Here is a 19,785-nt window from a genome sequence, read left to right as displayed (position 1 = left end):
CCCGTGGGTGCCCCTGCCTACCTGGCTGATGCAGGCTTGCCCTTTGGGGAAGGGGGGGAAAAGGAGCTCTCCCCCCCCAGGCACAGATCATCGGAAGTCAGGGCGAGCAGTGCCCACCCCACGAGGCATTTCTGGTGAATTTCCGTTGACTGCCTTTCCCCATGCAGTAAACGGAGGGGGGGTCCTCTAGCAAGAGAAGGACAGCGTCGTTGGGCTGCAGATTGGGGCAGAGGAGGGCACTTCATACATGCTCAGGGGATTTTGACTGGTGTCCGCACTGGGGGGGGGGGAGAGGCTCCCTTTCTGGCACCCTGTTGGCTGCTGCCAGTCCCCTTTGGAGCCCTTCCTTGCTGGTATGGCTAAGCGTTCTGGGAAAGCAAGCTTGTTGGGCAGAATTCGGGACCCGGCTGGGTTGGGGGAGGCGAGGCGAAAGGCTGGGAGCCCGTGGCTCCGAGACCTGTTGCTACGCTAGCGCGGGCCTTCTCGCCTGGCTTTTATCTTCCGCTCCCAACCCTCCCACCCAATCTGCCTTCTGTCTATTCTCCCCACCCCAGCTTTTTTAGCTGTCTGCCATTCTAGTCTCTGCAAAAAAAAAAATGTGCTGACTTCTGTGAGGACTAAAAATACGGCAATCTGGAGGGAAGGAGTCGAGGCCTTGGGAAATGCGGCTCGTCCCAGCAAAGGCTCCCCACCGGACAGGGGCCGGAGTGGGGGTGGGGTGTTGGTTTTGAGGGGGGCAGGGAGGAGGCTGCAAGGAGCCCCGGACAAGGTGTCTCTGGTCCCCACCCCCCAGTCCCCCCTTCCCCCAGAGCTGCTCCCCAGCATCCTCCCGCTGGCCCTCCAGAGTGGAAATGCTCCCATGGAGGCTTAAGCCCTTGGAAAAGGGGGGGGGCTCCTTGAGACAGGGGGGCTGTGCTTCCCTCCGTTCTGGAGGCAGAGGTGGGGAGGACCTCTCAGGAGACATGGGCTCCTGGCAGGACTCCTTCTCTTTGGGGGAGGGCTGGAGAGGGAATTGGGGGGGGGACATTCCAGCTGGGCCCTCCAGTCCCTGTCATCAAAACAGCTGGAAGAGGCTGCCCCCCCCCCAAGCAGCCTTGCCTTCAGGGAGGCTGCCATGGAGACTGAGGCAGCCTGAGTAGGATGCTGTGGGTGGGGGGGGGGTGAGAGAGAGACTCACTAGATGCTGGGCTGGAGTTGCGGTGGTGGGGGGGGGGAGCAGCCAGTTCTGTAGCTCGGCCAGCCAGGGTTCAGGTTTCTTTGAGGGGAAGGCCAAGGCCCCTCAACCATCATCCTTCCCGCCCTGAGTGACTTGCCCAAGAGGTTTAGCTGCCTCCGCTGGGGGTGGAGAAAAGGGATGATCTGGGAAGATCTTCTGGGGTAAAGGGGATGATGGATGCAAACATGCATAGTGGCGGTGATGGGGGGCACAGTGGCAAATTGTTCGCACTGGACAGCTATTTGAGGAGGGGAGGGCTCCTCCTCTGGGCAGCAGGAGGGTGTCCTGGAACTATACCTGCCCTTTGACCTCTGCGGCAGAAATGCCCACCTGTGCACCTGGCATCTCCCCGGGCATTTTTCTCCTTTGAGATGGGCATCCATCAAGACCTGCCCGATGCATTTGGTGGTTCTCCATGGGGACAGTCTTGGGACAGGGGACGGTTGCATTCCTTTCCCCACTGGTGGCTCCCCCCCGCCGCATGGTGAGAAAGGCCAGGGGAGCCTTCCTCCCAGGAACCTGCCAGGCGCGGAGGGCCGGCTCCTGAGTGGGAGCTGAAATCTGCTTAGGGGGGTTTTGTGTAACCCGATTACAAGCTGCCAACTGGCCAGTGACCTGTAATTAAAAAGCAGGCAAGAAGCTTTTCAGCGGAGCCTTGGGCCCCCGCCTCCCCCCAAGTCTGCCTCCCCTCCCTGCACAGGAAACAGAAGGGCCTCTTGGGAAGGGGAGAGGGGTCCACGCCAGCCGTGGGGCAGAGCAAAGGCACTCTGGCCCCGGCCTTGGCCAAATCAGGGGCCAGCCGCGTCTTGTGCACAGGACGGGTGGGCGACCTGGCTGGGAAGAGCCCCAGGGCCAGGGCCACCAGCCTCTGGGTCTCGTGCTCGGTGGGGCTTGGCCTGTACTCTGGGAAGGGGCCTTGAGGGCCTGCCCTAGAAAAACTCTGTGGGGCATCTAATGGGGTGCGGGGGCTCCTTAGCCTCCCTCGAGCTGGCCCTTGTGTGGGCAGGGCCTGCGGAGAAGAGAGCCGGGCTTGTGGGTGGATTGTGCCAGGCGTCCGTCCGCCCTTCCACTTTCTCTGCAGCCTGAGTCACAGCCGCCCCCTCGAGGAGGAGGAGGAGGAGGAGGAGGAGGAGAAGCGCTGCGGAGAGGGTCGCCTGGGCCTCCCGCTCGGGTGCTGCCCCTCTGCCTCTGCCCCCCCCCTCTTTTTGGGGGGAGCGGCTTGACGTGGGACCCTTTCTGTGCTTCTCAGAGCTAAGGCTCTCTCTCCCCACCACCACCACCCCATGCCTCAGGCTTTCCTCAGCTGGAGGGGGGGGGCGTTGCTCCTGCCCTGCTTAGCTTTTGCTTTTCTTTTTCTTTTTTCAGAAGGGGTTGAGTTCCCCTCCAGGGTGGCCTTTCCCCCGGTGAAGTAGGATTCTGGATGTCCTTGCGTCAAGGGGGGGAGGGAGCGTGTCCTTGATGGCTGTCGGGAGGCCTCAAATCCTGGCACCGCAGCTTTGCTGGCCTGACCAGCCTCCAAGGAGGGCGAAGGGAGGTGCAGCTCCCCCCCCCCAAAGGGTCCCTTGCCCTCAGCCCAGCCAGGTCATTCCAGAAGCCACAGGCAGGACGTGGGCCGTGTGGGCAGGGGGAGGTGGGAGGAAGGCAGTGGGCAGCAGGGCAGCTGAACACACCAGCAAGTCCCACAGATCTGAAGATCCCCCACCATCAGAGGCCTTCTCATGAGACAGGCGACCCGCAAGCAAGCTGGACCCTTGCATTCCAGGGCAGCGGCTGCAGCTGGGAACCCCTCTAGTAGTGCTGGGCTGGGCTGGGCAGACCTCTGCGAGTAAAGTTAAATGCCCGGCCATTCCAGGGCATCCGGGCTCCCTCGTTGCCCAGTGTCCCATTACTGCAGGGCACTCACTGCTGCAGGATTCCCCTGGGGCGGCTAGCTCCTCGCCTGTCCTTGGGGCATTCTCCCGGGGGCAGGGGAGGTCGGGGGCAGGCTTGACACTCCTGCTGAGAGAACCGGGGTCCTGTGGAACCTCTGCTGGGGGTGGGGGAGGTATGGCTGCTCTTCGACCCTTTTAGAAAGCCTGCTTTCTCACAAAAGGCGCCCAAGGCAGAGTTCCAGGCATTGGCACAGATCCCTCCCTTCTGACATGCAGGTACCCTGGGACCTGAACAGACCTGAACGGGAGGTCGCACTCCGGCAGGTGACGGTGCTCCTCCTTCTTCTTCTCCTCCTTCTCCTCCTCCTCCTCCTCCTCCACTGAGTTCTGTCCCAGCCATACTCCAGCCCTAAAATGGTAGCAGTGGCCATTCTTCCTCCACCAACACATGGACGGCCGGCTGCTATTTTGGATTTTTATTTCAAATATTTTTACCCTGCCTTTCTCCTTAAAAAGAACCCAAGGCGCTTTACATCATTAAAAGACGCTTTTTCAAGCTAAAACAATGAGTATTAGAAAGGTGGCTTGCATCAATAAAAGATAACCTTTAAAGCTAAAAACAATAAATATACAAAAATTTAAAAAATTTCTCTGGTTGTGGCTGGCAGAGGAGCCTGGCCCTTTTTTAAGAAAGAAGATCTGGGAAGCTCTCCATCTATTGGGCCCTGCATGCAGCTGCCCCAAGGCTGCTGACTTTTAGGGTTCAGTAGGCAAAAAAGTTTTGGCGAGGAAAGGAATTGATAAGAGCCCCCCAGTCACACCCCGTCAGTCCCTGGCTTTCTGAGAGCAGATTCCTCTCTCCCCCCCCCCCCGCTGTCCGTCTGCAGGAGGTAAGCTTTGCATCCTTTGAGCTGCAGAATGTGGGGGCCGGTGGGCTCGGAGGACAGCCTGTGACCCCCGTATTCTCTGGGGGGGGAGCAAGGAGAGGTGTGTTTGAAGGGGTTCACCTCGAATGGGTTGGGAGCTGTGCAGAAGCCTTGCGCTGTGATGACCTCCCCCCCCCCCCGCATGTGGGGCAGCTGCCGGCCTCGTCCTCCCCCTGTGTGCTTCCTACAGTGCTATTTTGGGATCCGCAGCTCCAGTTTTGCAGTGAATAGAAGTTTTTTTTTCTTCTTTTCCCCTTTTCCTCCCTGGCCCAGATTGTGCCGGGGAGGCCTCAGCCAGCCAGAGAACCTTTCCTGAACAGCTCCGTTGACCTTGTTATGTGGAAGGTTTTACCCTGGGGGGGGGTGTGGGTTGGGGGGTTTGGGCTTTGTGCCCTGGTGGGTAGCCAAGGCCTTCTTTCCCCTTGCCCCTTTCTGTCCTGCCAGCCCCTTCCTGCTGTTTTGATTTTCCAGGCAGGAAACTGAGGCAGCCCTGGCCATTTCTGCTGGCCTGTTCCTGCTCGGGCTCCCCTTGGCACCCATCCTTTCCTGGGGCAGAGCCGCAGGGCCACCTCTCCCCAATGATAGGCAGGCTCTCCCCCTGCCGCCCCACCCCCCCACTTTCCCAAGAACCCGGCCACCGGTGGGAGTAGTAGAGGCAGCCTCTGGCAGGGCTTCCCCTTGTATGGCCGGGGGCGGCTGGAGGGGGGGGGGAGCCCTGTCGCTTGTGGCTTTGAGCCATGAAGTCTTGCCCGGGTTGACTTTTCACGATGTTCTCTTCCGGGAAGCCCCCAGGCGACAGCCACACCCACATGCCCCTTGCACATGTACCCCCACGCCCCATAGAAAGTACTTGCAGGCAGGCATACTGTGCCTGCCTGGGGGGGGGCAGCGTACCCCTGGGGCTTCCTGCGGACTCCAGACCTTGACCGCCACCAGCTTTTCCAAGAGCTTTCGGAGGCTCCAACAGGCCCGTCTGTTTTCCTGCCACCGTCCCCCCCCCTCCTCCTTTCCACCACGGCTGGCGTTTCAAGAGGGCTACAGGGAGGTAGCCCCCTCTCTTGGGGTCTCTCTGGGGCCAAGGTCTCCCTTGAATCAGGATAGATCCCGCTGTGGCCGATGACAGAGGCTGCAGGCGCTCCTCCTGGGAGGCCCCACGCCCTTGCCGTGGCCCGAATACAGCAGCTATTAATACTGGGCTCAGGAGAGCTGTCCCGCCCGCAGAGGAGAGCGTGGAGGCGGAGCACAGTTGTGGCCGCCCCCACCACCCAGCGGCCCCCCCCCCAGGCCGGTCAAGGGGAGGCTGCCCCTCTTTGGAAGGCCTCCGCTGGAGAGAGGGAGAGAGCCAGGGTCCCAGGGCAAGGGCGACCTAGAGGGGTCGGCTTCTTGCCTTGGCCGTCAGCATCGCTCAGAGTGCCGCCCTTCCGGGGACTCCCTCCTTCCCTCCCTCCCTCCCTCCCTCCCCCCCCTTCGCTGTGTCTTGCCCCCCTGCAAACACACACACACACACACACACGTAGAGACCCGCTCCTGCTCTTCCCACGGCGGCTCCTCTCAGCCCCCAACAGCAGGTAGAAACGGGGGCCGGCCGAGGCCAGCGCCCTCAGGCCTGTCCTCAGGCTAACAGGTGTCCCAGGGACCCTTGGGATCCTGCAAACCCCCCCCCCCCCGTACCTGCGGCCCTCTCCCTGAGACCTAAACAGGAAAAGCCCAGGCAGGAGCTTCTGGGCCAGGAGCCGACCATCAGCCCCTCTCCTTGGCACATACCTTTTGGCGTGGGGGGGGGGCTTCCTTTCTTCCCGCCCCCACCCAGGCTCTCACAAGGGATCTGCTGTGCTTGCTTCAGGGGGTCAAAGGCAGGCCCGAAGGAGGTGTGGGTGAGGTGAGGGGCAAGGGGCTCTCCTCTCTCCTCGGCAAGCTGTGGGGCTCAGGGGGGGAGGGAACGGCCGTGAGTGTGTCGGAAGTCTGCTTGGAAGGGGTGCGTCTCCCAGTCCTTCCTTTCCCCCCCCCCCGCCGCCCCCCTGGTCTGCTGTGGGGCCAGGTGCCTCTGAGCGTGTGCAAGCTCTCTTCCCATACCAACATTCTGTACAGCAGGAACCCGAGAACCCTAGAAACACTCATGTTGGAAGAGGGTCCCCAAAGGCCATCCAGTCCAACCCCCTTTTCTGTCCAGGAATACAAATCCAAGGCTACCTGCCAGGGGGTGGTCTAAATTTCTCGTGAAGGGCTCCAGGACTGAAGCACTCGCCACTTCTCGAGATCATGGGTTCTGTCATCATAGCGCTCTAAGAGTTGAGAAGTTTTCCCTGAGAGTCAACCGAAATCTGGCCTCTTTTAACTTGAGCCCACGGTTGTGTGTCCTGCACCGTGGGAGGATCAAGAACAGATCCTGGCCCTCCTCTGTAGGGCAGCCTTTCAAGTACGCTCTGAGAGAGGGTTTGGATGCCCCCCTCACTGCCTTTCCAGGCTGGGAAAGTGGTGGGCACCAGCCACACCCCCTCCTCTTTCTGCCTGACTGGGGGCAGCCCACTTTGCCCACCACCAAGGCCTGAAATGCTGGATGGGGGAGCCTCTTCCGGCACAGAATTGGCCGGGCCTGGCTTGGTTGTCCTGCTTCTTCTGATGGCCCGTGCAGGGTTGTGGCGAGTCTCGTCACCCGTTCCCTTGGCCCGCTGATGCTTCTCCTGCTCTGGTCACAGGCCGAGGCAGGGCGCCTGACAAACAGCAAGGGAACGGCTGTGTGAGAGAGGACGTCTTCTCTGTCCCATCCCACCCACCCCAAGACTCTGGATGGTGACTCTCTCTAAGTCTTTGACTTAACTTGCTTCCTCCTCTCTCTCTCTCTCTCTCTCTCGTCTATCTCTGCAGGACCCAGCTGGCATATTTGAACTGGTCGAAGTGGTTGGCAATGGGACCTATGGGCAAGTTTACAAGGTGAGTAGGGGTTCTGGGCCCCAGACAGTTGGAAAACCGCCCACCCCAGGGAAAAGCTGGATTTGTCAGGTCTGGCTTTCGTTGCTTGTCTGTCCTCGTCCTGACGGCCAAAGTCATTCCTTTTATTTCCCGTGGCTTCCCACTTCTCTCCCAGGAGCCTCAAGGCAGCACGTATTCTTTCCCTGCTTCCCGGTTGTATCCTCACAAGAGCCCTATGAGGTGGGCCAGGCGGAGAGGGTGAGCACGGCATAAGGTCACGCAAGGGACTGCCACGGCTCAGTGGGATGAGCAGCTGGCTCTCGCCCTGTTCTCCCCTTCCACTGTTCCCTGGGTTGGCTTACACACGGTTAAAGTTGCAGCGGATCACAGGATGTTAAGTAGTCAGCAGAATGAAAAGCCCCACGCAGAGGATTAAAAAGCCCAGGCAGGGGCAGGACAGCACACACTTTGTCTGAGGCTGAAATGAGATCAAGAGGATACCTGCCCCCACTCCCTGGGGAGGGGAGATTCCCCCCCCGGCCACAACTGAGGTGCCCCTCTTTGTTCCCATTCCGGCCCCTTCTGGGTGACCCTGGAGTTGGCGCATCAAAGGGGGGGGGGAGAGGAACCCAGCTACAGCTTCGGCTTGTTCCCAGGCTGTGGGACTCCCTGCCAAGGGCAGCTCTTTGCCCCCCCATCATAAATAAGCCCCCTGTCCTTCCGCCCCCATCCTCTTGGCAAGGACCTGGCCACCACGGAAGGGTTTTTCGTAAGGGTGGGTTTGCCGCACTTTTCCCTTTTCGGTGCGCTCTTAAGTAGTGCTGTGGTCACTGGTTGTTTCAGTGTGCTGTGAACTGTTTGGCTGGGTTTTCACACTGCCGCACGTGGGATCCCGGTTGTGGCTGTTGCTTGGTCCTGATCCATGAACAAAGCATATGGAAAGCTGGCCAGAAGGGATCCGGTGGCTCTTTCTACTCAGGAGTCCACCCTGCTTTGAAGGATGTGGGGGGACGGAGCGGGTTGGGGGGGGGAAGTGGCCTCTAGCTCCTGCCGATGGGTGTTCAGGGGACGTTCCTAGCTGGCTGCATCTGGAAAGAAGCTCTGGAGGAGAGCCCCCTTTGCTCTGCTCCCCCTTTCGGGCTCCTCTGCTGTTTTCTTGAGTATCTCCATGACTGGCTGGCTCAGGGAAATGTTGCGTTTTTATCTGCAGTGTTTGTCAGTGTAAAGGGGAGGGCTTTCTCTTAAAAAGAGGCCTGGGGATATTTACAAATGACCAGAATTGGGTGCCTTTAATAGGAGGAAGGCATCTTAAAAATGGAACAAATACGTGAATGATAAAAGGCTTGAAAAACTAAAACTGCAATAAATTAGAGTGCTGAAATGGAATTAAATTTAGAAATATTATGAGGCCCTCGTTAAGAATAGCGTAAGGCTAGTTAAAAGCACAGCAGAAGCCATGTCGTATCATGCTTCCCCCCCCACCCCCCAAAAAAGCCCTTTCTCACAAGGACATGCAGTTTGTAAAAGGAGCCTTGGCTGGGCATCTTCTTGAGGGTTAGGGGCTCTCTGTTCAGTGGGGGGGTGGGCAGGAGAGGGCATGGGCCCCCCCAGGCTCAGTGACTGGGATGCTCTGGTCTCTGGCCTTCCTAATCCATGCCCTTTTGGCGGGGAGTGGGGCCGGGAGAGGCTGGCCTCCTCCTCCTCCTCCTCCTCCAAGCACCCTGTTCTCCCTACTTGGGACTTGTTGGTAGAGAGGGGGAACAGCCCTGGGCGGCCCATCGGGACCTCCCCTCGTCCCTAGGGAAGGCCAGGCCTCTCCCTCCTGACCCCTAAGGAGTGATTGGACGTCTCGGGACTCCCTCCCACGGCGCCACCCCCTCTCCCTGGCGCTGCCAGCGGCCTCCGGGGTCCTTTGCCCAGAGAGGGGCACCCCTTTCCTCCCGGCCCCCTTGCTCCCGGTTCAGCCTGGGGGCTTCTCCCTTGTTGTCCTTGAAGAAGAGCTGCCGACGCCCCAGGGCCTCAGCATCCAGACTTGGAGCCTGGCCGGACCTGCCCTCCTCCTGCCCTCCATGTGATCCAGGCTGGGTTGGGGCCCTCACCGTCTCCGGCCATTCGCCCTGCTAGCTGGGAGGGGGGGGGTCATGCCAGTGAAGTGAGTCTCCATAGTTTGCGCCTGCCTCTGAGTGCATCTCTGGCAGGCCGTTGTCTGTGCTCCTGCCTCCCCCCGGCCCCCCTCCGCCCAGTCAGAAGGGCCTTCCTCATGTGCAGGCGCAGAACCCCTTGGGGTGGAGATGGACCTGCTGCAGAAATCCACTCACCCTCCAGCCCCACAACCCTGAAGGGGGGGGAGGCTTGTAAGTACCTCTCAGACCTCCCTGCAAAGTGCTAGCAAGCTGGACCCATCCCGTTCCCCCACACACACACACAGCCAGTAGAGAATTTTGGACAGCAATTGGGGGGGCACCACTTTTCCTCTTGGCCCCCACAGAGCGGAGGTATGGCTGGCAGCCTTTTTCCTTGCCCCAGGTGTGAGGAGGAGGAGGAGGAAGGAGTCTTGGGTGCGATGTCCAGTGTGTAAGGCTAAGAGGGTGAAAGTGCTGTTGAGCATGTGCAGAGAGCCTCCCTGGCTACTGAGCGGGTGCATTTCTCTGAGCAAGGCCACCGGCTCTCCCAGGGGTCTCTCTGGGCATTCCTAGGGAAACCTGCCCCAGGTGGGTTTTTTCCTTCTTCCCATCTCCCCCCCCCCCCCGCCGCCACTTCCTAATTTCTGGAATCCATCCCTTTTTTCATCTACTAAACACCCCAGCCCTCCTTTCATGTCAGAATATCTTATGCTCTTCTCCCAGCCAGGCAGGAGGGAAGAAAGGAGGGCTTCCTTTCCACCCACCCCCAAAGGCAAGAAGGGCAGAGGGAGGGAGGAGATGGTGAGAAAATATGGGGGGGTGGCGGTCTCTCTCATTCCCCCCTTGTTTCCCCTCCCTGGCGCGCCTTTGCCTTTGAAGGAGGGTGACAGTCAGGGAAATATGTCACGCTCTGATCTTGGCGCTCGCTCGTCTGCCTTTGATGGCAAACCTGTTTTGGTTCAGGGAATAAAGCCCTCGCTCTCGCTCTTTCTTTGTGTGTTTGTGTGTGTGTGTGTGTGTGTGAGAGAGAGAGAGAGAGAGAGAAATCCATCAGTTTGTCTGGTAGCAAAGAGACCAGGCGGCCGATCCAAGCAGATTGCAAGGTGATTGTCTGCAAAGAGGTCTGGGGTGCTTAAAGGACCCTAAAGATGGCCAGAGATGACCCCCTCCCCTCCTAGGGGACGCCAGAGTTCCCTACCAAAAGGCTGGGCCTGCAGGTTCCTCCCCCTTAAGGTCTCCACCACTGGCGGCGGGGGGGGGGGGGAGCAGCTTCTGTTTCTCCACCTTGCAGCTGTTGATCCCAAATGGTGCAGGGGGAGGATTCGCTTGCCTGCACTTGCCCCCACACGAGGAAGGGTCTGGTTTCTGATCTACTGCCACGCGCAACCCCCCCTCGCTCCAAAAGGCACTGTGGGGGGGGGGAACAGCCCCTGCTTCCTCCAGGCTTTCATGTGAAACGTGAGGGCAGAACATAAGCTTGGTGGGGAGGAGAAGATCCCGAGGGGTGCAAGACTAAAATAACCCAGCCGTGGTCCTTGGCCACCAGGGCCACTTCTTGGCTGAGCAGATTATTTGGGGGGCAGGGTTAGTCCTTCCCTGCCCCCCCCCCGCCACCGTCACTTCTCTTCCTGCCGGCTCCCATATCCAGGAGGTGCAGAGCGAGGTGTACTAGATCGTTCTGTTCACACGGCAACGGAGGGCGGGAGGGGGACCTTTTCAGTGCGGGTAACGCTTGAAAGGGAGAGGGAGGCGGTTGCCAGGAGACGGCTGCCCACGCCAGGCTGCGTGGCATCGCAGACAATGCCAGCACATGGCTGAGGGCAAGGGTGGGTGTGGGGGGGGGCGAATGATGCAGAATTGCCTTGTGGCTCTCGCCACCCCCCATGGCGGCAACAGGCACGCACGCCCGTGGCCTGGAGGCTCCGGGGAGAAGCTAGCAGGCTGGGAAGGCTGCGGAAAAGGATGCCCAGGGCGCCAGCGGTTCTCCCGGAAGGCCAAAGATGTTGGTTCCTGCCCCCACCCCACAAACAGTAGCACCGAAGGTCCAGGCACAAAAGCAAGGACCCCCCCCCCTTCCTGAGAAGGAGAGGGTGGTGGCGTGGCAGACAGTCTGCTCCACCCAGAGCCCCCCCCCCGGTGGGGGTCTCCTCCCCCCCCAGAAAGCCAGGTGCGGCGAGAGGTTTTATTTCTTTGTTTGTTTGTTTGTTTTGTTTTGTTTTATTTTATTTATATCCCGCCTATCTGGTCAGGTCAGGACCACTCTAGGTAGCTAACAACATAGAGTAATACAATAAATACGTACCTCCCCATGGAGAGCCCCCATTCTGTGCCCTTCCTCTCCTCCGCCGCCGGCACGCTTTCCTTGGAGGTGCCCCATTAATTCCCCTGCAGCTACGTGGTTCTCTCTGCAGGGATTTTGCCCCCACCCACCCCAAAGGGAGGCGTAGACGAGGTCAGGTTCTCTTAGCCCAGGCGACCTTGCAAAAGGGGGGGGGGGCTGTGAGGGCCTTGCATCCGTAGGTGCTGGGAGGAGACCTGCCGGCCCTGATGGGAGTTCACTGAGCAGCCAGGCCTAGGAAGCCAGCCCCCCCCCCGAGCTCACTGGCCCGTTTCCCCTCCCCCCCCAGGATGGCTGGGCTGTGCCAAAGGAGGGGTCCAGCTGTACATACCAGGGGCCCCTGCTGTGTGTTTAGGGGGGGATGTTCCCAGATCATCCCCCCCCCAAAGGGGGGAAAATGGCAGGGAATCCAGTTCAATATTCCCCCTGGGAATCGACTCTTGTCAAGGGGGGTGGGGTCTGTGAACCTTGCCCATTTGGGAAGGCATATCCAGATTGCATTGCAGGTAGTGTGCTTTATTGGGGGGGGGGGGAGGTGTCCTAAAGCCTTTAAAATCATCTGCCCCCCCCCCACAGACCCCTGTCAAGGTGACTAAGGGGAGGGGTGGTTGGATCAAGAGAGAAGGATTCGGGGGGGGGGATGGAGGACGCTTGAGGAGTAGCCCCGTCCCCATGCCACCCCCTTGGCGCTCCTTGAAGGTGACCAGTAGTCTCTTGGCATCAGCCCTGGACTGACACCCGCCCCCCCCCCCGGAAGAAAAAGGGCCCAGCTGGAGAAAATAGAGCAGCTGCTGGGACGGCCCTCTAGCTCCCTCTGCTGGGGTGTCAGCTGCGGTGCAGGGGGCTCAGAGTGGGGCAGCTTCCCTCCCAAAGAAAAGGGGGTCTTCCTATTCATTCATTCCCTCCCCTCTCAGTGCAAAGCGAGAATCACAGAGTCAGAAGCAGGGAGGTTTCCGTCTCCTTATGCTTTACGCTCTAAAACAGAAAGGAAGCTGCGGGCAGAGAGAGCCGAGGGAGGTGGCCGGGGGGGGGGAGCCTTGAGAGCAAAACCAGGTTTCTGGGAATTTCAGGATTTTGCTGCCCGTTGATGAGGGAGGTGAAAGCCCAAGGCAGGAAAGGCGGCCTTTGAGGAGAGGTTGGAAGAAAGGGGAGAAAGGCAGTCGGTGGCAGGAATGGACCAAACCCAGACCTTGCGGTGGCAGGGGAGACAGAAACGAGCAGTGCACCCCTCCGTTTTGGGGGAGCATCCCATCCTCCTGAAAATCGGGACCCCCAGAAGTCATCCAGCCCACCTCCCTGAAAGAGGAAGGAAACCCCGAGAGCCCCCCGCCCGCCCACCACAAGGGAGAAGGCCAGATCCTGAGCTTACAGGGCGAGAGGGTGTCTGCCGCACATTGCCCCAGGCCAGGAGGGGCGATGCTGTTGGTCCCAAGCAACCGCTGGGGCTGTTGGGCTGGCAGGAGGTTGCAGGAGGGGAAGGGAGGGGAGTAAGGAGAAAAATGCCCCCAGGGAAGCGGTGTGTGTGTGTGTGTGTGAGACTGCGGGGTTCGAGCTGACGAAGGAGAAAAGGAGTGTCCCAAAAAGCATGATTTCCATAGGTCTTTGGCCCACCCCTTACGTAGGCCACGTTGACATCCCTTCTTCCTCCCTCTCCTCCCCCAGGGCCGGCATGTCAAGACGGGCCAGTTGGCTGCCATAAAAGTCATGGACGTCACAGAGGTAGGGGGCGTGGTGGGAGAGTGCGCGTGTGCGTGCGTCCGCGCATTTGAGTGACCCCGGTGTGCCCGTTTGGACACCCAGGAAGGTCCAGACGAGACAACACCCCAAAGGCCCGAGACCCCCCCCCCGGGGAAAGGTGGCTTGTCTGATGCAACAACCTCGGTCCCAGCAAAACCCGGGGTTCCCCCTCCCTCCCTCCCCCCTCCCTCCCCAGCTGTGGCAGTCACGGGGCAGCCACTGTGGGGCAGCAGTGCTCTCAGGGTTGGGGGCACCCACTCTTCTGAAGCCAATGGCGCCTCCTCCTCCTCATCCCCCTGGCAAGGACGAAGAGGAAGAGATCAAGCAGGAGATCAACATGCTGAAGAAGTACTCCCACCACCGCAACATCGCCACCTACTACGGGGCGTTCATTAAGAAGAGCCCCCCAGGGAACGACGACCAGCTCTGGGTGAGACGAGACAAAAGCAGGGGCTGCCGTTCTTGGGGCAGGAAGCCTGAAAGGCCGACCTCCACCCCAGGGATCCCTTTTTGCAGGAGGGAGGGAGACCTTCACGGTGCCCCTAGGCCAGCAACCTCCCTCAACCCCCTTTTCTAACACCCCCTCTCTTCCTTCCTTCCTCTCTCTGGCCTGCTCCCAGCTGGTGATGGAGTTCTGCGGCGCCGGCTCCGTGACAGATCTGGTGAAGAACACCAAGGGCAACGCTCTGAAGGAGGACTGCATCGCCTACATTTGCCGGGAGATCCTCAGGGTAATGGCGGGGCTCCGGTTGTGGGGTGGGAGGTGGGGGGGAGGGGCTTGTGGGTGGGTGGCTGCTTCTCTGTGGGGCACTGGGTATCATGTCCAGCTCATGGGTATTGTGGCAGGCCCTGCTCCCCCAAACACCCCCCGCCCCCCGAGTCCCAGTGGCCTGCTTGACGCAGCTGAGAACGGGTTCGTTCTGTGACCCTTCCTGTCTCCCCCCCTCCCTCCCCGCAGGGCCTGGCCCACCTCCATGCCCACAAGGTCATCCACCGGGACATCAAGGGCCAGAATGTGCTGCTCACTGAGAATGCAGAGGTGAAGCTAGGTAGGTAGGTGGGAGAGGGGGTGTCGCTCTCCCCTCCCTTCCCCCCCCCCCCGCCCATGGGCTGATCTCCCTCCCCCCCACACACACACTCAGAGGGACCCCCTTCCCTCTACCCATGAAAAACTCTTCTGGGACGGTCTCAAACCGAGACATCTTTGCCGGGCAGGTGGCAGCTGAGTGGCCTTCGGAGGGGAAAGATCCTTTCCCTCCTCCCACCCTTGCACATGCACTCGTCTGCCTCCGCCTGTCTCCCCCCCCCCCCGTTTCTGCCACTCCTGGCCACAGATGCCACTGGCGCCCCACAAAGCCCCACAGGGTATGGGGCCTGAAAGACACTGACTCTTCCCCTTTCCCACAGTTGATTTTGGGGTCAGCGCCCAGCTGGACCGCACAGTGGGACGCCGGAACACCTTCATCGGCACCCCGTACTGGATGGCTCCGGAGGTGATTGCCTGTGACGAGAATCCGGATGCCACCTATGACTACAGGGTAGGTCTCTCTCAATCTCTCTCTCTCTCTCTCTCTCACTCACTCACTCAGACTGGGCAGCCTCCCTGGGACCCTGAAGGCCTGCTGAGAGTGTGGAGGGCTCCGTCTGGCCGCGTTCTTCTCTTGGAGGCTTATGGGGGACGTTGGAGGAGCCCTGCAGGGCCCAGGGAGGCGTTGCCAGAGCAGGACCAGGGAGATTTAGGGAGGAAATGGGCAGGACAGGAGGGGCCGCTGGCAGACAGGTCAGTTGAAGGACGTGGCCTGGAGGGAGGGCAGGGGAGAGCGACACTGCCGGGGGGAGCTCTGCCTCAGCCCCTCACAATCCCTGGTTCCTCCCTGCAGAGCGATATCTGGTCCCTGGGCATCACCGCCATCGAGATGGCCGAGGGAGCCCCACGTGAGTGTCTGTGAGGAGGAAGGGGTGGCGACCCAAGGGAAGGCATGTGGCCCTGACTGGGAGAGGGATCGGGTCCAGAGGAGGCCTCTATGATGCCCCGGTCAGGGATTGCTGACTCTTCCGGGGGGTCGGTACGGGTGGTGGTCCGCTCTGCTGCACTTTCAGGGCAAGGGCCAGGAAACCCATTTGTCCGAACCTGCCCGGCAAAGGGCCTGCTATCTAGGAGGGGAGGGGGCGCTGGAGGATTCAGGCCATAGGACCAGGGGGGGGGTTGCAGGGGAGTTGCTTCCCGCCTCCCCAAGCTCTTCTCTTTGCAGCCCTGTGCGACATGCATCCCATGCGGGCGCTCTTCCTCATCCCTCGCAACCCACCCCCCAAGCTGAAGTCAAAGAAATGGTAGGTGTGCCCTGGGGGAACGAGGCAAGCCTGGCGTCGGCCGATCTTGGTGGCAGCGAAGTTTGTGTCGAGCCCTCTTTCTGTGTCCCTGCCTTTCCGAGAGCTCTGGGCATGGGGGCCACAATTCTGAGGGGGAGGGGACACACAGACAGAGACACCGGGGGGGGCGGCTGGCAGAGGCTCCTGAGCCTCTTGCAGCTGCGGTGTGCCTCGCGAGCCCCCCTTCTCCCTCCCTCCGCCCTGGTCCTTTTGGCCCTCTCTCCTAGCCTTTTTTTTCCCCCTTTGGGGAGTCCCAGCCTCCCATTGCCAGAATCCTCTGACTGGACCCGACAGTGGAGAGAGGAGAGGAGGGGGCGATGCCATCTGTACCTGGGTAGTTCTGGGCTTGTGGCTGGCGCTCCTGGGGAAGGGCTGGAGGCGTCCACAGGAGCCGGCCTGCTCTCCTGACTGGGGGGGGGGGGGTGTTCCAGACCTGGGTGGTGAGACCATGAACTGAGGCCTGTGCTCCTCCCTCCCTCCCCCCCCCCGCACCCTCTAGGTCCAAGAAGTTCATTGATTTCATTGACAACTGCCTGATCAAAGCCTACACCAGCCGCCCCCCAACAGAGCAGCTCCTCAAGTTCCCCTTCATCAGGGACCAGCCCACCGAGCGACAAGTCCGCATCCAGCTCAAGGACCACATCGACCGCACCCGGAAGAAGAGGGGGGAGAAAGGTCAGCCCAGCATCCTCCCATCTCTCTCTCTCTCTCTCTCTCTCTCTCTTCTTTTTGGGGGGGGGGGCGGGGGGTTCCAGGGCTGGCCCCTCCCTGATATGTCCCGCGTGTTGCCTCATTGCAGACGAGACCGAGTATGAGTACAGTGGCAGTGAGGAAGAGGATGATGGGCGTGGTGAAGAAGGGGAGCCCAGGTATGGGGAGCAGAAGCGGACCTATTGATGGTCCCTGGAGGGGATTTCCACTACCCAAGCAGAATGGGGGTAGATAGGCTGCCCCCTAGCGGCTGCCCCCCCTCCCTGTGGGAGCCACACAGGTAGCCTCTTGCGCGCCTTCCCCCTTTCTCCAAGGGTGGCCTGCAGCCTTGCCCAAGGGGGTCTCCCGTGGAATGAATTTGGCTGACGTGCCACCTTGGCCACAGTGGGGCTCTGTGGGGAGAGGGAGGTCTAGGGGTTTGGACCCCCACCAAGCAGGGTGCTGAGCCTTCCCTCCCTCCCTCGCTCCCTCCCACCAGTTCTATCATGAATGTCCCCGGCGAGTCCACGCTCCGGAGGGAGTTCCTTCGGCTGCAGCAGGAGAACAAGAGCAACTCCGAGGCCCTGAAGCAGCAACAGCAGCAACTGGCGGCTCAGCACCGCGACTCCGAGGCCCACATCAAGCACCTGCTGCATCAGCGCCAGCGGCGCATCGAGGAGCAGAAAGAGGAGAGAAGGCGCGTCGAAGAGGTGACCCCGGTGGTTGGGGCGGAGAGGAGATGCTAGAGAGCGGCCCCGGCAGCTCCCCCAGCCGCTGCTTTGCTGTCCCCCTGCCCTGCACACAAATTGGGGGGGGGGAGTGCGCCCACAGCCACAGGCCTTGGAATGGGCCAGCGCGAGGGCATGGCGAGCCCCCACGTCCAGGCAGGCACGGGCCTTGAGGTCACTCCTTCAGATTCAGGGCTGCCTGTTTACTCTTGATGAGTGCGCGCATGCATGCGTACCAGGGCCCGCCTCAATCCCGAACTCCCCCCAACCTTCTCTGTGTCTCATTCCCCCCCCCCCCGGCTCCAGCAACAGCGAAGAGAGCGAGAGCAGCGGAAGCTGCAGGAGAAGGAGCAGCAGCGGCGCCTGGAGGACATGCAGGTGATGCGCCGGGAGGAGGAGCGCCGGCAAGCCGAGAGGGAGCAGGTAGAGATGGCGCCCCCTCTGGGGAGGGGGAGGGAGGCGCAAGAGGAGGGCCTTCAGGGCTGCGCACGGGCAGGGCCTCTGCTGGGCTTGTGGGGCTAGGATGAAGAGGCGCGATGGCTCCTGGGGGGGGGGGTCCTGCCCCTTGGCTTCCTTGTCCCACTCCTGCCCCCCCCCCGGGGAAGATCCCTGGAAGTGTGAGGAGGGGTGAATTCTGCGGCTCTCCCAGGCGAGGACCTCTCTGCTCTTTGGGTGGCGGTTCTTCCTGGGTGCTGCTCTTCTCCTTCACCTGCTGGTCTCTCTCTCTCTGTCCCCCTCTCTCTCTCTCTGTCCCTCTCTCTCTCTCTCTCTTTTTCTGTCCTCCCCTCTTGTTCTTGCTCCCTCCCTTCCAGGAGTACATCAGGCACAAGTTAGAGGAGGAGCAGAGGCAGCTGGAAATTTTGCAGCAGCAGCTGCTCCAGGAACAAGCCCTCCTGTTGGTAACTAGAAAAGGGGGGCCCGTTTCCTCCAACCTGGCTCTCCCCTCCACCTGGCCAGCCTGAAACCAGTGGCCTTCTCCCTGGCCAGGCTCGCCTGGCGTTTTGGGGGCTTCCCTTGGGCCTGAAGTCATGGGTGGGGAAGAGCACAGCTGGCCAGAGGCTGCCGATGACCTCCAGGGCCCCCTCTCTCCTCCTCCAGGAGTACAAGCGGAAGCAGCTGGAGGAGCAGCGTCAGTCCGAGCGGCTCCAGCGGCAACTCCAGCAGGAACACGCCTACCTGAAGTCTCTCCAGCAGCAGCAGCAGCTTCATAAGCAGCAGCAGCAGCAGCAGCAGCAGCAGCCGGAGAAGAAGCCCCTCTACCATTACAACCGTAGCGCCAACCCCACCGAGAAGCCCACCTGGGCCCGTGAGGTGGGTGCTGAGGTGCCAAGAGCAAAGGACCGGGGAGGGGGGAAGAACAGGACTGGAGGAGAGGAGAGAGGGGCGGGATAGGTGGTTCTTTAGCAGTGAGACGCGGGGAGCGTTCAGCTAAGCGGCGCGCTTGAGGAAGGGCGCATTTCCTGCCACGGGCCTCCTTTCTCGCAGGTGGAAGAGCGGACCCGCATGAACAAGCAGAATTCCGCCTCGCCCGTGGGGAAGACCAAGCTGGGTGGCAGCGGGGCGGATTCTGCTCCACCGCCCCGTGCCGAGTCAGTGTCGCTCAACTCCTCCCCGGCCTCCCAGACCCCGCCCATGCAGCGCCCCGTGGAACCCCAGGAGGGGCCGCACAAGGTGAGTGCCCGGTCCACCCCCCCCCCACCCCCGGGACTGCTCTTCTGCTCACGGCGGACAGGACCCGCGCCCGCCTGCCAGCCCTTCCAGCCTCTCATTTCCATCTGCTGCTGCTGCCGCCTGCTTCTCCCATCGGCTACCCCTTGACTTTTTCGCCCCAGGAGGGTGGGCAGAGCTGGCTTGCAGGATCAGGGCCTCAGGACAGGCAGGGAGGCATCGGAGGGTCCGCAGGAGAGGAAGCCGCCAAGGGGTCGGGGGGCGGCATCCAGCAGACTTCAAGACAGGGCTGGCAAGGCTTCAGGGTAGAAGGGGACAGGGGGGTCGCCAGTGGGTGGGGGGCAGCCCCCAAGGACCCGGGGGGAGGGTTGGCCACCCACTCCGGCCCTTCCCATCAATCACAGGTGCAGGAGGGCAGCAGGGAGCAGCCCCCCCCCTTGCCAGTGGGAGCAGGGCCTGGCCCCTTTCTGCGCCTCACCCGGTGACCCCTCTGCCCACCCTCTCCGTCCGCAGAGCCACGTCGCCCACCGCGTCCCGCTCAAACCATACGCCGCCCCTGTCCCTCGCTCCCAGTCGCTGCAGGACCAGCCCGGCAAGAACATGGCTGCTTTCCCTGTCCATGACTCCTCCTCTTCCTCCTCCGCCCCCTCCCCGCCCCGGGCGGGCATGATCCGGCAGAACTCCGACCCCACCTCCGAGGGGCCTGCCCCGCCGCCATCCCGACCCAGCGCGGAGCAGCGGGGGCCCTGGGTCAAAATGGATCCCGAGCCCCCACCCAAGGTAACCGCAGGAGCCGGAGGGAGGGAGGGAGGAAGAAGACTGGCGGAGGGTCCGGCCACTGAGTTGCAGGTCTTTGGGCAGGAAACCCGCCCCCCCCCCGCAGGTTCTCTCCGCCAGGACACACCGCCTCCTGGGTAGGGGGCAACCGCCCTCCCCAAAGCCGAAATCCAGGTTGCAAGGGAGGGAGAACCCAGGGATGCTCTTGCCGCCGCTCCCCTCCCCTCTCTGCTCCCCCCCCCCTTCCCACTCCTTGGTCGGCACATCCTTAAGCCTAACAGGCATCCCCCGTCCGGGCTCCAGAGGGGCTTGCCAGGCGGAGACCTCTTTTTCCCAGGGCTTCTGCGAGGGCCTGTGGCCGGGGGCCCTATGAATCCCTCCCCCAGGATAAACAAGGGTGTGCCGTCTCTCCTGGGTTCTGGCCGGGTGCT

At 61.4% G+C, this 19,785-nt stretch overlaps 1 protein-coding gene across 11 annotated transcripts in view; it reads left to right on the top strand.

Moving 5' to 3' along the window:
• MINK1 (misshapen like kinase 1) overlaps positions 1–19,785 on the top strand; it is a 40,076-nt gene that overhangs the window by 8,140 nt on the left and 12,151 nt on the right. For 4 of the 11 annotated variants that reach the window (XM_072977306.2, XM_072977305.2, XM_072977311.2 and 1 more), the window contains exons 2-17: positions 6,879–6,944; positions 13,047–13,103; positions 13,426–13,551; positions 13,742–13,852; positions 14,080–14,170; positions 14,529–14,659; positions 15,002–15,056; positions 15,374–15,452; positions 15,991–16,166; positions 16,291–16,360; positions 16,681–16,891; positions 17,216–17,332; positions 17,722–17,808; positions 18,008–18,220; positions 18,395–18,580; positions 19,091–19,357. In XM_072977306.2, the coding sequence (XP_072833407.2) occupies positions 6,879–6,944; positions 13,047–13,103; positions 13,426–13,551; positions 13,742–13,852; positions 14,080–14,170; positions 14,529–14,659; positions 15,002–15,056; positions 15,374–15,452; positions 15,991–16,166; positions 16,291–16,360; positions 16,681–16,891; positions 17,216–17,332; positions 17,722–17,808; positions 18,008–18,220; positions 18,395–18,580; positions 19,091–19,357 (2,043 nt within the window). The remainder of the gene's footprint in view (positions 1–6,878; positions 6,945–13,046; positions 13,104–13,425; positions 13,552–13,741; positions 13,853–14,079; positions 14,171–14,528; positions 14,660–15,001; positions 15,057–15,373; positions 15,453–15,990; positions 16,167–16,290; positions 16,361–16,680; positions 16,892–17,215; positions 17,333–17,721; positions 17,809–18,007; positions 18,221–18,394; positions 18,581–19,090; positions 19,358–19,785) is intronic. The other 7 variants (XM_072977308.2, XM_072977313.2, XM_072977312.2 and 4 more) reach the window with 4 other exon arrangements.

Source organism: Pogona vitticeps, chromosome 6, assembly GCF_051106095.1.
Source record: "Pogona vitticeps strain Pit_001003342236 chromosome 6, PviZW2.1, whole genome shotgun sequence".
Taxonomy (NCBI): Eukaryota; Metazoa; Chordata; class Lepidosauria; order Squamata; family Agamidae; genus Pogona; species Pogona vitticeps.
Note: the sequence above shows the minus strand (reverse complement) of the source record. Positions and strands in the feature narration are given on the sequence as shown.